General features: G+C 41.4%; 1 protein-coding gene and 1 pseudogene across 3 annotated transcripts; both read left to right on the top strand.

Annotated features, from left to right (window-relative positions):
- The first annotated feature begins 215 nt into the window (after positions 1–215).
- Positions 216–3,686, top strand: LOC126591996 (amidase 1-like). 3 transcript variants are annotated; one of them, XM_050257748.1, is made up of 9 exons: positions 216–482; positions 986–1,138; positions 1,329–1,453; positions 1,528–1,653; positions 1,986–2,168; positions 2,408–2,555; positions 2,676–2,844; positions 3,054–3,160; positions 3,300–3,448. In XM_050257748.1, the coding sequence occupies exons 1-8, from the start codon at positions 373–375 to the stop codon at positions 3,141–3,143; spliced, it is 1,104 nt and encodes a 367-aa protein (XP_050113705.1). In that variant the 5' UTR covers positions 216–372; the 3' UTR covers positions 3,144–3,160; positions 3,300–3,448. The 3 variants fall into 3 exon arrangements, with proteins under 3 accessions (XP_050113705.1, XP_050113704.1, XP_050113703.1); XM_050257746.1 differs by having other exon boundaries at positions 222–482; positions 3,026–3,160; positions 3,300–3,686; XM_050257747.1 differs by lacking the exon at positions 986–1,138 and having other exon boundaries at positions 217–482; positions 3,026–3,160; positions 3,300–3,686.
- A 584-nt stretch (positions 3,687–4,270) lies between these two features.
- LOC126592001 (amidase 1-like) lies at positions 4,271–16,246 on the top strand (annotated as a pseudogene).
- The last annotated feature ends 823 nt before the right edge of the window (positions 16,247–17,069 follow it).

The following is a 17,069-nucleotide window of genomic DNA, read 5'->3' as shown; positions in this document are numbered from 1 at the left end:
TAGAAGCGGTCCTTGAATTGTCTTTCTTTTTAAGGATATTTTGTCTAATCAACCCAACCACTCAACGATGATATTGACAAATTTTTTAGAGCAAAATAATTTACGGTGGAGAAATTTAAAGACCATTTGTATCAATTCTCAAAGTCTAAGGACCATAGTGAGGACTTAAGCTACCTCCAGAATTTCCACTTTGCCCTCACTGACTGAAGTTACCACCTTATCAACAACAGATTTTTTTAAGGAATAATATTTGTCCTTGCATTTGAATACGATCATCGTATGATTGATGAGTGGAGAGCTTTTCACTTCTGTCGTCAAATGTGGAGCTGCTGCTGAGGCTGAGATTGTCTGAGACAGCAGTGGCAGAGAGAGATGGCGATAGACTCAGATCATGGAGCTTTCGTGGAGAAATTCCTTCTCCGACCGCCGTCTTCATCACATGACCTTCCTCTGAGCGGCCTCACCTTTGCTGTTAAAGACATGTGAGAGCTACTCTCTTAAATTTTCCTCAATTATATCACTCTTCTATTTGGTGGATGCTTTAAATTTTGTAGTGTTATACTTAAAATTCATATGCTTTTGTGCTTATTTGCTGATTTCGGATTTGGGTTCAATCAGTTGTCTCCAAGAACCCAATTTTGTGTGTTGTTTCTGTGATTGGGCGTTTCTTCATTTGAGAATGACTAAAAGCACTTTCAGAAAAAATGTTCAAATGTTTTTTTTTCTGAAGCACTTGAATTTTTAATGAAACTTTGTGGTGGATTTACTTCTACTAAAGTAAAAATACTTCCAGCAAAAGCACTTATGATGAGAAGTGCTTTTTCAGAGAAGCGTTTTAATAAATCTTCATGCTTTGTGTGGTTTTATGTGTGCTTGTGGAACCATGATGGTGAACTTCAGGGTGTTGAATTGTGCAATTTTTTTCATGTGTGTGTGTAAAAGCCAAAACATTTTTGTGTTCACTGAAATTTGAACTTGGAGGCAGATTTGATGTGGCTGGACGTGTGACTGGGTTTGGGAATCCTGATTGGGCGAGGACTCACCCGGCTGCTGAGTCAACAGCTCCGGCTGTTTCAGCAATATTGAGTGGAGGTGCCACAAGTATTGGTATAACTGTCATGGATGAAATGGCATACTGGTTAGTGCAAAGAGGCCTTGTCTTACTTCACATGCTTAAACTTGCATTACTGTTTTGTTTGCAAAAATTTTCACAAATGATTGATCACTACAAGTCTCTTTTCATGGTAAAAGTATTTATATCATGATTTTGTACATTTGAAAATCACTCGACAGAAATGCTCTTGAATTTAGCATTGTGTTGTTGGCAGTATAAATGGAGAGAACAAGCATTATGGCACACCCAGAAATCCGTGCGCACCAGATAGGGTGCCTGGAGGCTCTTCTAGCGGTTCTGCTGTTGCCGTAGCTGTAGGCCTCGCAGATTTTTCCTTAGGTAGGTTATTCCATGCGTGCTTTTGTTGTTTTCTTGCTTCTTTATGTTGAAGCACAAGACCCTCAATTTTTCAGGAACCGACACTGGAGGAAGTGTAAGAGTTCCTGCTTCATATTGTGGAGTTTTTGGGTTTCGGCCATCTCATGGTGTCATTTCTACCTCTGGAGTTACTCCCCTGGCACAAAGTTTCGATACAGTGGGTGAGAAATCAATGACATTTTATATTGCAGACTGGCTTAGGAAATTGATTTCTGGTTGTGACAAAAAAAGTCATGTTTCAGTTTTCCCTCGATTTTATATAACAGGAAATCTCTATTTCTGTTGCTAGAATGTAGCTAACTTCTTCCGCTTTAATGATTCATATGCCATCCAGGCATTCTGCATTTTTGTTGATTATTACTTGTGACACTTCTGTGTTTAAGTTTTTCTGCAATTGGAAATATAGTACTTCGAAAGCTTTACCTATGCGAATGATCTATCTAGCACTCTAAGCAATTGGAAACCATCCTTTTGACACTAACTTCTGATATAGGATGGTTTGCAAGGGATCCTGCGATTTTGAATAGAGTTGGACGAGTGTTACTCCAATTGCCTGATACAGGTCCTGTCGTACCCACTCAGTTAATCATCGCAGAAGACTGTTTCCAGCTTTCAAGTGTTCCAAGCAGTCGAGTGAAACAAGTACTTGTTGACTCGGTTGAGAAGTTATTTGGGGGTAAGTGATTTGACCATATTCATCTGTTTCATCTCTTGCTGTAAGTACTTTGATTGACATGAATCGAGTCCAATTTATAATTCCCTCGCATTTTAAGACACAAATAGACCATTAAATTCAGTAGACAGATTATTACCTGAAAATCATCATTCACTTAATTAAATTAGGTCTCCTGCTGAGATAGGGACAAGTTCATAACATGGAAAGAAGAAGCTCACTCGTTATATCTGCAAATGCAGGTCATGTTATAAAACATGCTAACCTTGGGGACGTTGTCAAGGACAAAGTTCCAAGCTTGAACTCTTTCTTGGATAAAGGAAATCCAAGTGAAGAGTACATTATACCGTCATTGGCAGCCCTATCAACCGCCGATCGTCTACTTGAAAGGTGCTGATTTGGTCGACTTGAATATGAGTGTGATAATTTCTGCATCTTCATCTTGATCAACAAAATTCAAATTTTTCGTTCATAATGAATTCCAAATTTATCATTTGGTTGATAGAATAGGTATGAATTCAAGAGCAACCATGGTGAATGGGTTAGTACAGTCAGACCTGACTTAGGTCCCGGGATAGGAGAACGTATATGGGCAGCTGTTCGGTCAACAGATGAAAATGTCGATGTTTGTCACTCCGTGATGACTGAATTGCGTGCTGCTCTTACTGACCTTCTCGGGGTACTCTCTCTCTCTCTCTCTCTCTCTCTCTCTCTCTCTCTCTCTCTCATCTTTGACAAACTGTTATTTGTTAGCATCTTCCTTCCTTTTGCTCTTAAAAAGGTACCTTTAGCAGAAGAAATGGATGATACATACCGTCTCTAATGAATACATAACACAATCTCTTTGATTTACTCATCAGGATTTCGGTGTCCTCGCAATGCCTACAGTTCCAGGGGATCCACCAAAGCTGCAAACAGATCCTACAACACTGCACAATTTTCGTGCCAGGGCTTTCAGCTTCCTATCCATTGCCGTAGTTTCCGGATTCTGCCAGGTTTTTAAGCCCTCTATCTATCTCTACTTCTCCCTCCCCCTCTCCAGTCTCCATGTTTGTATATGACTACGATCTTTTTCTTCTTCAATGACTGCAAATATCTTGGGAAAGTTTGTAACGTATTTCTACGTATTTGCAGGTGACTATACCACTAGGGATGTACGATAACCTACCCGTTTCAGTTTCCTTGCTGGCAAAGCATGGCTCGGATGGGTTCCTGCTCAATCTTGTCGAGACTCTTTACGACACTCTCAAAGAACACGTCGGGAAGTTGTGAATGTTGACTACAAGATTTTGAGTTGCAGACTCTGATAATCTTTTCCTGATATATGTGCTTGTAAGTTTTGCTAGTTTGGTATTGTTATGTTAAAAAAAAAAAAAAAACAGCAGAACAGCTGTAAAATAAAGTTGTTAAGCGTTTAATAAACTTTTATTGTAAAAGTGCTTGTAAAAAAAAAGAAAACAGTATCTGAGTGTTATGTCAACTTTTATATAAAATTAATGTGAATATGTTAAATACTAAAAATGATATGGCATTTAATGTGATATAATAACGGAACTGTTATTAGCATTCCAAAAATCTCATTCTACACTCCTCACAAGTGTTTTTTTTCTTTCTAATTATAGAAAGTTTGGAATGTCAAATGAGACTTTTGGAATGCTAATAATAATTCCCTATAATAGTTGTCAAAGATAATATTCCACGGGCAACGATTGTTATTTTGTAAAAAAGGCAGGGGTATACTTGCTATTTGAAAATTTCATCAAATGGCCACTGTTCACTATGCTTAGATAATTTTAAAGCATAGTAGATCCTACTTCTGCTTTTCTATGCTTTTTTGTTGTCATTGACAACAATTTTTTAAATAAGCTTTTTTTTTTTTACCAAACACATTTGAGGTCGCACTTGGTGCGATGGCAAGTGCCTTCGCCCATGAGCGGTAGGTCTCGGGTTCGAGACTTGGGAGCAGCCTCTCCATAAATGGGGGTAAGGCTAGCCGACATTCACCTCTCCCAGACCCTGCGTAAAGCGGGAGCCTTGTGCACTGGGTACGACCTTTTAAACACATTTGATGTTCCAGATTTTATGGTAAGTTGTTTTTCCTGCTTTTAAGTACCACTTTATCGATTCTCAATGTCTAACGACCACAGTGAGGACTTAAGCAACCTCCAGAATTTCCAGTTTGTCCTCACTGGCTGAAGTGACCGCCTTATCAACACAGATTTTTTTTAAGGAATAATATTTGTCCTCACTGGCTGAAGTGATCATCGCATGATTGATGAGTGGAGAGCTGTTCACTTCTGTCATCAAATGTGGAGCTGCTGCTGAGGCTGAGATTGTCTGAGACAGCAGTGGCAGAGAGGGATGGCGATAGACTCAGAACATGGAGCTTTCGTGGAGAAATTCCTTCTTCGGCCGCCGTCTTCGTCACATGACCTTCCTCTGAGCAGCCTCACCTTTGCTGTTAAAGACATGTGAGAGCTACTCTCTTAAATTTTCCTCATTTATATCACTCTTCTATTTGGTGGATGCTTGCGAATTTCGGATTTGAATTCAAGCAGTTTTCTCCAACAACAACCCAATTTTGTGGGTTGTTTCTGTGATTGGGCGTTTCTTCATTTGAGAATGACTAAAAGCACTTTCAGAAAGAAAGAAAAAAGTTCAAAAGTTTTTTTATTTTTTATTTTTACCTGAAGCACTTGAATTTTTAATGAAACTTTGTGGTGGATTTGCTTCTACTAAAGTTAAAATACTTCCAACAAAAGCACTTATGATGAGAAGTGCTTTTTCAGAGAAGCGTTTTAATAAATCTTCCTGCTTTGTGTGGTTTTATGCGTGCTTGTGGAACCATGATGATGAACTTCAGGGTGTTGAATTGTGCAATTTTTTTTTTTTTCTTGTGTGTGTGTGTGTGTAACTCCGCCTATGTCTTACATGGCCGGTCCCAAGCCCGGATAAAGGAGGAGGGGGAGGGCGTCAGGTAGTCGACAGCCGGCACTCCATGATCACGTCGAATCCTTATGAAAATGAATCCAGAACAAAATCGCGCTAAAGCTAGGGCGTCACCCGTAAGTGGCGCGCTGTGTGGCCTGAGCACAGTGATAAGTGAGCAAGGGTCGCTGTATCTCCATCGGCACCCGGATGCAGTGTTAAATGAGCAAGGGGGCCATAGAAACTTCTTTTCGAACGACTCCACTCAAAGTTGTTTGGGAGCATATGCTCCTATCAACTTTACCCGGGACACATAAAAGAAGTACTTTGATCCTATTAGACGGGGGAGGGTGAAGAAGCTAGGACAGAAGGGTAGAGTTCAAGAGAGCAAAATGCGTTTAGGAACGTGGAATATAGGAACCTTAACGGGAAAATCTATGAAAGTAGTGGAAGTTATGGTGAGGAGAAGGATAAATATTATGTGCCTACAAGAAACTAAGTGGGTTGGTAGTAAGGCAAAGGATCTAGAAAACTCAGGGTTTAAACTTTGGTATTCGGGCACAAATAGAACGAGAAACGGTGTTGGCATCATCGTGGACAAGACCTTGGTACAAGATGTTGTAGATGTCAAGAGGGTAGGAGATAGAATCATGGCAATCAAGATTGTAATAGGACAAGAACTTATCAATGTGATTAGTGCGTACGCACCTCAAGTAGGGTTGGATACGAGTTCGAAGGAGAAATTTTGGGAAGATCTTGGAGACTTGGTGCAAGGAATTGCTCAGACGGAGAAGTTATTTATAGGAGGAGATTTAAATGGACACGTGGGCAGGGAGACAGGCAACTATGGAGGTTTTCATGGTGGCCATGGTTTTGGGGAGAGAAATGAGGATGGGGAAGCTATCTTGGATTTTGCAATGGCATATGATCTCTTCTTAGCCAACACCTTCTTTAAGAAGAGAGAAGAACATGTGATCACCTACAAGAGTGGGTCGTCAAAAACACAAATAGATTTTCTTCTAATGAGGAAAGGGGATCGTATAACTTGTAAGGATTGCAAAGTTATACCAGGAGAGAGCGTGGCTAATCAACATCGCTTGTTGGTGATGGATGTACATATCAAAAGAGTAAGACAAAAGAACAAGACTTGGAAGTGCCCAAGGACTAGATGGTGGAATCTAAAAGAAGAAAAACAAGCAATTTTCAAAGAGAAGGTAATCACCCAATGTGTGTGGGATAGAGAGGGGAAGCTAGCCAAATGTGGGATTCCATGGCTAGTTGTATCCGAAAAGTAGCAAAAGAGGTATTAGGAGAGTCCAAGGGCTTTGCCCCACACCAAAAGGAATCTTGGTGGTGGAATGAGGAGGTACAAACAAAGGTGAAGGCTAAGAAGGAATGTTGTAAAGCCTTATACAAGGAGAGGACTGATGAAAATGGTGAAAGGTATAGAAAAGCGAAGCAAGAGGCGAAGAAAGCTGTCAGAGAAGCTAAGTTAGCGGCTTACGACGATATGTATAAACGACTAGATACCAAAGAAGGAGAGTTGGATATCTATAAACTATCTAGAGCAAGGGAAAAGAAGACAAGGGACCTAAACCAAGTGAGGTGCATCAAGGATGAGGATGGAAAGGTTCTTGCTACAGAGAACGCGGTTAAAGACAGATGGAGAGGTTATTTTCATAATCTTTTCAATGAAGGACATGAAATGAGTGCTTCTTTAGGGGAGTTGAGTAACTCAGAAGAGTGTAGAAACTACTCCTTTTATCGTCGAATCCGGAAGGAAGAAGTGGTTGTAGCTTTGAAGAAGATGAAGCATAAAAAAGCAATAGGCCCAGACGATATACCAATCGAAGTGTGGAAACTTTTGGGAGAGACAGGTATAACATGGCTCACTGACCTTTTCAATAGGATTTTGAAAACGAAGAAGATGCCAAATGAGTGGCGAATGAGCACTTTGGTGCCTATCTACAAGAATAAGGGCGACGTACAAAATTGCATGAACTATAGGGGTATTAAGCTAATGAGTCATACAATGAAGCTCTGGGAGAGAGTCATTGAGCATAGATTGAGGCAAGAGACACGGGTTTCGGACAACCAATTCGGGTTCATGCCAGGGCGCTCAACCATGGAGGCAATCTATCTCTTACGAAGATTGATGGAAAGATATAGAGATGGGAAAAAGGATTTACACATGGTCTTTATAGATTTGGAAAAAGCGTATGATAGGGTCCCAAGAGACATTCTTTGGAGGATTTTAGAGAAGAAAGGAGTACGAGTAGCATATATCCAAGCTATAAAGGATATGTATGAAGGAGCAAAGACTGCCGTAAGAACTCATGAAGGACAAACCGAAAGCTTTCCCATAACTGTAGGATTACATCAAGGCTCATCCTTAAGTCCTTACCTTTTTGCGTTGGTAATGGATGAGTTAACACGACATATTCAAGATGATATTCCTTGGTGTATGCTTTTCGCAGACGATATAGTGTTGATAGATGAAACTCAGGAAGGGGTAAATGCAAAGCTTAACCTTTGGAGAGAAGTGTTGGAATCTAAAGGTCTTCGCCTAAGCCGATCAAAGACAGAATATATGGAGTGCAAGTTCAGTGCAAATGGAGGCCAAAACGAGTTAGGGGTGAGGATCGGAGATCAAGAAATACCAAAGAGCGACCGTTTTCGTTACCTAGGATCTATCTTGCAAAAGAACGGAGAATTAGATGGAGATCTCAACCATAGAATACAAGCTGGATGGATGAAGTGGAAGAGTGCATCCGGCGTGTTGTGTGACCGCCGTATGCCACTGAAGCTCAAGGGAAAATTTTATAGGACGGCAATAAGGCCGGCGATGCTGTATGGCACAGAATGTTGGGCGGTGAAACATCAACACGTACACAAAATGGGTGTAGCGGAGATGAGGATGCTTCGTTGGATGTGTGGGCACACGAGAAAGGATAAGATTAGGAATGAGGATATCCGGGGTAAAGTAGGAGTAGCCGAAATTGAAGGAAAGATGAGAGAAAATCGGTTACGGTGGTTTGGACATGTGCAAAGAAGGCCTACTGACGTTCCGATTAGAAGATGCGACTATGGGACAGAGGTTCAGGGCCGAAGGGGTAGAGGAAGACCTAGGAAAACTTTGGAAGAGACTCTAAGAAAAGACTTAGAGTACTTGGATCTAACGAAGGACATGACACAGGATCGAGCACAATGGCGTTCTAAGATTCATATAGCCGATCCCACTCAGTGACTTGGATTTTCCAAGTCTCCAACCGAGAAGTTTTCCTCATTCGGGAAATTAAGAGAACACTACCCCAACCTACATGCTCCACTCAGAAAGCTTCAACATACAAGCTTTAACAAAAGAAAATTCAAAGAACTTAGCGAAGAAGGCTTTGGTGTATTTAACACAATACGTTGAAATGAAGGAAAGCTTATTTATTGATATCCCCGATAAGCTACAAATATGTACATATACATGAGTCAAAATAAGCACACAAGAGGGAGCCTTCACAAAGGTTGCTTAGGAGAAGTCTCAGCAGTCGGTAGAGCCCCAGAAAGAGAAGGCACCGGAGGGGTATCATTTGGAGCTTCAGTACTGGACAGAACCCTAGAAGGAGGAGGCATCAGAGGTTGATCATTTGGAGCTTCATTACGCGGTACAGCCCCAGAAGACGAAGGCAATAAATGCCTTTGGAACAAACCCACAAATCTCTGATGATCAAGTAAAACCTGACCATCAGTTTCCTTCATCTGGTCAAGCTTCCTCTTCATGTTTGTAGCATAGTCATGTGCGAGCCGGTGCAACTGTTTATTCTCATGCTTGAGCCCTCTAATCTCCTGTTTGAGACTCATCACTTCAGCCGCCAATGATTCAACTTGGCGGGTTCGAGCAAATAGGCGTTGGGCCATATTAGACACAGAACCTGCACACTGAACACTGAGAGCCAGCGAATCCTTAACAGCTAACTCATCAGACCGTTTGGAAAGTAGTCTGTTATCTTTGGGAGTGAGAAGGTTCCTGGCCACCACCGCAGCGGTCATATCATTCTTCATCACGGAATCCCCAACGGTAAGAGGACCAGTAGGGGAGACGAAGGATGGGCGCCATATGTTGTCTGGAGAAGGCGGGGCTGCCTCTTCAACAAGGTTCAAGTCAAAACGACGGTCGGAGGGGCCAGACATTTTCAAAGTTGTTGAAGAGAGAAGAGGTCGGACAAATCAAGATCTTAGAAGTGCAAGAATGAAGCTTCTACTGGTGGAGATTTAAGTGTGCTTTGGAACTTAATGCCAGCCCCTATAAAAATCTGCACTCGACGAAGCTTCAGAAATCGAAGAGGCGCCTGCTCAGAAATCGAAGAGGCGTTTGCTTTCTCAAAAGCTGGGCTGCTTAGAGATCACGAGGGTTGATCTCAGAAATCGAAGAGGCGTTTGCTTTCTCAAAAGTTGGGCTGCTCAAAGACCACGAAGGCCAATCTCAAAAATCGAAGAGGCGCTCGCTTTCTCAAAAGCTGGGCTCCCTAGAGACCACGAGGGCCGATATCAGAAATCGAAGAGGCACCTACTTTTCCAACCTTTTCCAGCCTTGTCAGCACCTGTCACACGCACACTCAGTTTTGCGGAAATTATGGGCATTCTGTCAAAGACTTCTGGGGAAGTAGAAAACACATGAATCTTACTGTTCAATCACCCACTTCCTACACGCAACAATAGCTCATGGGTACCACAGATAACTTTGCCAAAGTTCTCTGCCAAAGTTGAGCACGTGAAGCTTGCAGCTCCCACTACATCGCTCTGACCAAGAAGGGTAAAAGAATAGCAAAGAAACAGCACTAACAAAGTTTAGACCCATAAATTTTGAAGGTCTAGCTACCATATTATTACCCACAAGGGTAAAGGAACAGTACCACTGCTGGATAATTGGAAAGTCCCTGTGTGTCAACCTCTGTGCTTCGTGGCAAGGTAGACTAGCAAACATGCCCAACCTTTACTCACATTCGAGAAAACACTCCCAATAAGATTGCTTGCTCCAAAATCGAAGAGGCACCGTCCTCCGAATCTCGAGAGCCAGACTCCCAACATGACTACTTTCTTAAAAATCGAAGAGAGGGTAAAGGAACAGTACCATTGCTGGATAATTGGAAAGTCCCTGTGTGTCAACCTCTGTGCTTCGTGGCAAGGTAGACTAGCAAACATGCCCAACCTTTACTCACATTCGAGAAAACACTCCCAACAAGATTGCTTGCTCCAAAATCGAAGAGGCACCGCCCTCCGAATCTCGAGAGCCAGACTCCCAACATGATTACTTTCTCAAAAATCGAAGAGACACTGCTCCCCGAATCTCGAGAGCCAGACCCCCAGCATGATTGCTTTCTCAAAAATCGATGAGGCATCGTTCTCCGAATCAATCGAAGAGGCGCTCGCTTTCTCAAAAGCTGGGCTGCTCAGAGACCACGAGGGCCGATCTCAGAAATCGAAGAGGCACCTACTTTTCTAGCCTTGTCAACACCTGTCACACGCACACTCAGCTTTGCAGAAATTATGGGCATTCTGTCGAAGACTTCTGTTGAAGTAGAAAGCACATGAATCTTACTGTTCAATCACCCACTTCCCACACGCAACAATAGCTCATGGGTACCACAAATAACTTTGCCAAAGTTCTCTGCCAAAGTTGAGCACGTGAAGCTTGCAGCTCCCACTACATCGCTCTGACCAAGAAAGGTAAAAGAATAGCAAAGAAACAGCACTAACAAAAGTTTAGACACATAAATTTTGAAGGTCTAGCTACCATATTATTACCCACAACTGTAAAGGAACAGTACCACTGCTGGATAATTGGAAAGTCCCGGTGTGTCAACCTCTGTGCTTCGTGGCAAGGTAGACTAGCAAACATGCCCAACCTTTACTCACATTCGAGAAAACACTCCCAATAAGATTGCTTGCTCCAAAATCGAAGAGGCACCGTCCTCCGAATCTCGAGAGCCAGACTCCCAACATGACTACTTTCTCAAAATCGAAGAGAGGGTAAAGGAACAGTACCATTGCTGGATAATTGGAAAGTCCCTGTGTGTCAACCTTTGTGCTTCGTGGCAAGGTAGACTAGCAAACATGCCCAACCTTTACTCACATTCGAGACAACACTCCCAACAAGATTGCTTGCTCCAAAATCGAAGAGGCACCACCCTCCGAATCTCGAGAGCCAGACTCCCAACATGATTACTTCCTCAAAAATCGAAGAGACACTGCTCTCCGAATCTCGAGAGTCATACCCCCAGCATGATTGCTTTCTCAAAAATCGAAGAGGCATCGTTCTCCGAATCTCGAGAGCCAGATACCACAGACCACTTTTTCAAAGTGCTCTGACAGAGTTAAAACATGTGAAACTGGCAGCTCCCACTACCGTGCTATGACCAAGCAGGGTAAAGGAATAGCATTACTACTTGTTGTTAGGGAGACTCCTATATATGTCGACCTCCATCCCCAACGGACAGGCAGACCTGCAAAAATGCTCAACCCTTCATCATATCTGAGAGGGCACTCCCAACGAAGCCTTTCGAAATATTCAGCTTTCTTTCCCCCCGATAATACCTCTGCAAACAAGCTATACTAGAGCAAGAATATCTCATATCATCAGGGTTAAAAGCAAGAGTATCCCATATCATGCTTTTTCCCTGTCTTTTCTTTTGGCCTTGTTTTTACCTGCAAGACAAGGAGAAAGAGAGCAATTAGTCAGCACTTGGAATCAAGCTTCCAGCCAGGAACTGACTGCCTGGAACCCCTTACCTGATTACTTACCTGGCATTGCTCTCGAGTACTCATCTTCAACATCTTATGTTTCCAGGGAAGATTCCGCATCTGCTTGAGGAACAGATAGGGCAAGTGCGAAGGATACAAGGAAGCATGTGGAGACAAGCGTAACAGCACACGTGCCGATACATTCATTACTCTGTCAAAAGCAAAAGTATCCCATATCAGCAGGGTGGAACGTACTCTAGATTTGATGGACTTGTTTTGACCCTCAAATTCTTCAGTCGGCCTTATACTCTGGAGGAAACCAGAAAACCCTCCAGCTCAGTTCAAGAATAAGCCTGTGGAAAGTTACTTCTTCAAAAGCAAAAGTATCTCATATCATCTCTTCTCATTTTTCTTCTCTTTATCCTTCATGCTGCTGCAAGATGGGGAGAAGGTGAACAATCAGTCGGAGCTCTGATTGCTTACCTTGTCTGTCACCTCTTTCAGCAGACCCCCTAGCTCGGCGACTTGGGGGACTCCTACTACATGGTTTGTATCGCGCTTGACCAAGCCTGAAACTACAAGTAAGCTTCAAGTGAAATTGATACATTACCTTGTGCATCTCCACCAGTTAAAGATACCACCCCTGGATGGAGGAAGAGTACTTCCAGAGAAGATGCCACATCTACCTATGAGACAGATAAGGCAAGTCAAGACGACACCACACTCCGATACTTAGAAGTTTCGTGATTACGAGATCATTCTCCCACAATATTTCCTAATGTCATTTGTACTAAATCATTCACTTGTACTCACTAAATGAGAGCTTGAACCTATGTACTTGTGTAAACCCTTCACAATTAATGAGAACTCTTCTATTCCGTGGACGTAGCCAATCTGGGTGAACCACGTACATCTTGTGTTTGCTTTCCTATCTCTATCCATTTATATACTTATCCACACTAATGACTGGAGCAATCTAGCGAAGATCACAAAAAGCGATCGTTTTCGCTACCTAGAATCTATCTTGCAAGAGAACGGAGAATTAGATGGAGATCTCAACCATAGAATACGAGCTGGATGGAAAGAGTGCATCCGGCGTGTTGTGTGACCGTCGTAGGCCACTGAAGCTCAAGGGAAAATTTTATAGGACGGCAATAAGGCTAGCGATGTTGTATGGCACAGAATGTTGGGTGGTGAAGCATCAACACGTACACAAAATGGGTGTAGCGGAGATGAGGATGCTTCGTGGGATGTGTGGGCACACGAGAAAGGATAAGATTGGGAATGAGGATATCCGAGGTAAAGTAGGAGTAGCCGAAATTGTAGGAAAGATGAGAGAAAATCGGCTCCGGTGATTTTGAACATGTGCAAAGAAGGCCGACTGACGCTCCGGTTAGAAGATGTGACTACGGGACAGAGGTTCAGGGCCGAAGGGGTAGAGGAAGACCTAGGACAACTTTGGAAGAGACTCTAAGAAAAGACTTAGAGTACTTGGATCTAACGGAGGACATGACACAAAACCGAGCGCAATGGCGTTCTAGGATTCATATAGCCGACCCCACTTAGTGGGAAAAGGCTTTGTTGTTGTTGTTGTTGTTGTGTGTGTGTGTGTGTAAAAGCCAAAACATTTTTGTATTCACTAAAATTTGAACTTGGAGGCAGATTTGATGTGGCTGGACGTGTGACTGGGTTTGGGAATCCTGATTGGGCGAGGACTCACCCGGCTGCTGAATCAACAGCTCCGGCTGTTTCGGCAATATTGAGTGGAGGTGCCACAAGTATTGGTATAACTGTCATGGATGAAATGGCTTACTGGTTAGTGCAAAGAGGCCTTGTCTTACTTCACATGCTTAAACTTGCATTACTGTTTTGTTTGCAAAAATTTTGACAAATGATTGATCGCTACAAGTCTCTTTTCGTGGTAAAAGTATTTATATAATGATTTTGGACATTCGAAAATCACTCAACAGAAAACGCCCTTGAATTTTGCATTGTGTTGTTGGCAGTATGAATGGAGAGAACAAGCATTATGGCACACCCAGAAATCCGTGCGCACCAGATAGGGTGCCTGGAGGCTCTTCTAGCGGTTCTGCTGTTGTCGTAGCTGCAGGCCTCGCAGATTTTTCCTTAGGTAAGTTATTCCTTGTGTGCTTTTGTTGTTTTCTTGCTTCTTTAAGTTGAAGCACAAGGCCCTCACTTTTTCAGGAACCGATACTGGAGGAAGTGTAAGAGTTCCTGCTTCATATTGTGGAATTTTTGGGTTTCGGCCATCTCATGGCGTCATTTCTACTTCTGGAGTTACTCCTCTGGCACAAAGTTTCGATACAGTGGGTGAGAAATCAATGACATTTTATATTGCAGACTGGCTTAGGAAATAGATTTCTGGTTGTGACAAAAAAAAGTCATGTTTTGGTTTTCCCTTGATTTTATATAACAGGAAATCTCTATTTCTGTTTCTAGAAAGTAGCTAACTTCTTCCGCTTTAATGATTCATATGCCATCCATGCATTCTGCATTTTTGTTGATTATTACTTGTGACACTTCTTTGTTTAAATTTTTCTGCAATTGGAAATATAGTACTTCGAAAGCTTTACCTATGCGAATGATCTATCTAGCACTCTAAGCAATCGGAAACTATCCTTTTGACACTAACTTCTGATATAGGATGGTTTGCAAGGAATCCGGCAATTTTGAATAGACTTGGACGAGTGTTACTCCAATTGCCTGATACGGGTCCTGTCGTACCCACTCAGTTAATCATCGCAGAAGACTGTTTCCAGATTTCAAGTGTTCCAAGCAGTCGAGTGAAACAAGTACTTGTTGACTCAGTTGAGAAGTTATTTGGGGGTAAGTGATTTGACCGTATTCATCTGTTTCATCTCTCGCTGTAAGTATTTTGATTGACATGAATCGAGTCCAATTTATAATTCCCCCGCATTTTAAGACACAAATTGGCCATTATGTTCAATAGACAGATTATTAACCGAAAATTATTCACTTATTAAATTGGGTCTCCTGCTGAGATAGGGACAAGCTCATAACATGGAAAGAAGACGCTCACTCGTTATATCTGCAAATGCAGGTCAAGTTATAAAACATGCTAACCTCGGGGATGTTGTCAAGGACAAAGTTCCAAGCTTGAACTCTTTCTTGGATAAAGGAAATCCAAGTGAAGAGTACATTATACCGTCATTGGCAGCCCTATCAACCGCCTTTCATCTTCTCGTAAGGTGCTGATTTGGTGGACTTGAATATGAGTGTGATAATTTCTGCATCTTCACCTTGATTAACAAAATTTAAATTTGTCGTTCATAATGAATTCCAAATTTATTATTTGGTTGATAGAATAGGTATGAATTCAAGAGCAACCATGGTGAATGGGTTAGTACAGTCAGACCTGACTTAGGTCCCGGGATAGGAGAACGTATATGGGCAGCCGTTCGGTCAACAGATGAAAATGTCGATGTTTGTCACTCCGTGATGACTGAATTGCGTGCTGCTCTTACTGACCTTCTCGGGGTACTCTCTCTCTCTCTCTCTCTCTCATCTTTGCACACGCCAAAGTTCATTTTAGGAATCCGTCACTTCATATCTAACGAGTTCGTTTTGTTAGAGTAGAGAGACTGACAAACTGTTATTTTTTAGCATCTTCCTTCCTTTTGCTCTTAAAACGAAACTTTTAGCAGAAGAAATACTGTCTCTAATGAATACGTAACACAATCTCTTTGAATTGCTCATCAGGATTTCGGTCTCCTCGCAATGCCTACAGTTCCAGGGGATCCACCAAAGCTGCAAACAGATCCTACTATATTGGACGCTTTTAGTGCCAGGCTTACAGCTTCCTATCCATTGCCGTGGTTTCCGGATTCTGCCAGGTTTTTAATCCCTCTATCTATCTCTACCTCTCCCTCCCCCTCTCCATGTTTGTATACGACACATTACGATCTTCTTCTTCGTCATTGACTGCAAGTATCTTGCGAAAGTTTGTAACTTATTTCTACGTATTTGCAGGTGAGTATACCTCTAGGGATGTACGATAACCTACCTGTTTCAGTTTCCTTGCTGGCAAAGCATGGCTCGGACGGGTTCCTGCTCAATCTTGTGGAGACTCTTTACGACACTCTCAAAGAACACGTCAGGAAGTTGTGAATGTTGACTACAAGATTTTGAGTTGCAGATCTGATAATCTCTTCCTGATATACATGTCCTTGTAAGTTCTGCTAGTTTGGTATTGTTATGTTAAAAAAAAAAAAAAAAAATGTTTCTGCTGTGTTTTGAGAATAAAGAGCTATAAAATAAAGTTGTTGAGCGTTTAATAAACTTTTATTGTAAAAGTGCTTGTAAAAAAAAAAAAAAAACAGTATCTGAGTGTTTTGTAAACTTTTATATAAAATTAATGTGAATATGTTAAATACTAAAAATGATATGACATTTAATGTGATATAATAATTGTCAAAGAGAATAGTACACGGGCAACGATTGTTATTTTGTAAAATATGCAGTAGTATATTTGCCATTTGAAAATTTCATTAAATGGCCACTGTTCACTATGCTTAGAAAAAAAATTTATTTTTTTTAGAAGCATATTAGACCTTGTTTTTGCTTTTCTATGATTTTTTGTTGTCATTGACAATAGTTTTTTTAAATAAGCATTTTTTTTTGGTTTTATGAAACGCATTTAATGTTCCAGATTTTTGCATAAGTTTTTTTTTTTAATAAAAGCACCACAACTCCAAACTATCGTAAGGTCTAAAATAGACAGGAATTTTCCTGCTTTTATCCTTCCATATGGTTCATGAGCAAGCTATCAAGCTTATATGTTGCTCTCATCGTCTCATTTTAACATGAAAGTGGTTTCTGTACTCTCCTTTTCACTTATGCATTTTCTTTCCTAATTTTGTCCTTAAATTATCAATACAACGGCTAGAAAGTACAGAGACTTTCTACATTCAAAGGAGAGTGTAGAAATCACCCACCGCTTTTTCGTATGCTATCTATCTTGTGAGGATAAAATATTCACTCTATAGGATTTGGATTCTATCCGGATCCAAATTGTGGAGATTCTAGAGATCCTCACATCTTAGTTATTTATCGTACATCGTGCGATCAGAATTTATTTGATTTTTTATTTAAAATTAAACACAAATAGTACCTAACAAAAACTGGTCGTACGATGTATAATGAACGGCTAAAATATGAGAATCTCTAAAATCCTAACAAAGAGGATCCTCATCCCACTCCATA

The sequence above is a fragment of the Malus sylvestris genome, chromosome 12 (genome assembly GCF_916048215.2).
Source record: "Malus sylvestris chromosome 12, drMalSylv7.2, whole genome shotgun sequence".
NCBI classification, from domain to species: domain Eukaryota; kingdom Viridiplantae; phylum Streptophyta; class Magnoliopsida; order Rosales; family Rosaceae; genus Malus; species Malus sylvestris.
The sequence above is the reverse complement of the archived record's forward strand: the minus strand, read 5'-3'. Positions and strand labels throughout refer to the sequence as shown.

Excerpts from the sequence above, each read along its gene's own strand:
- LOC126591996 (XM_050257746.1), top strand. The coding sequence starts at position 373 with ATGGCGATAGACTCAGATCATGGAGCTTTCGTGGAGAAATTCCTTCTC. Across the intron at positions 1,139-1,328 it reads ATGGATGAAATGGCATACTG|TATAAATGGAGAGAACAAGC; the intron begins GTTAGTGCAAAG and ends TGTTGTTGGCAG. Across the intron at positions 2,845-3,025 it reads CTCTTACTGACCTTCTCGGG|GATTTCGGTGTCCTCGCAAT; the intron begins GTACTCTCTCTC and ends TTTACTCATCAG.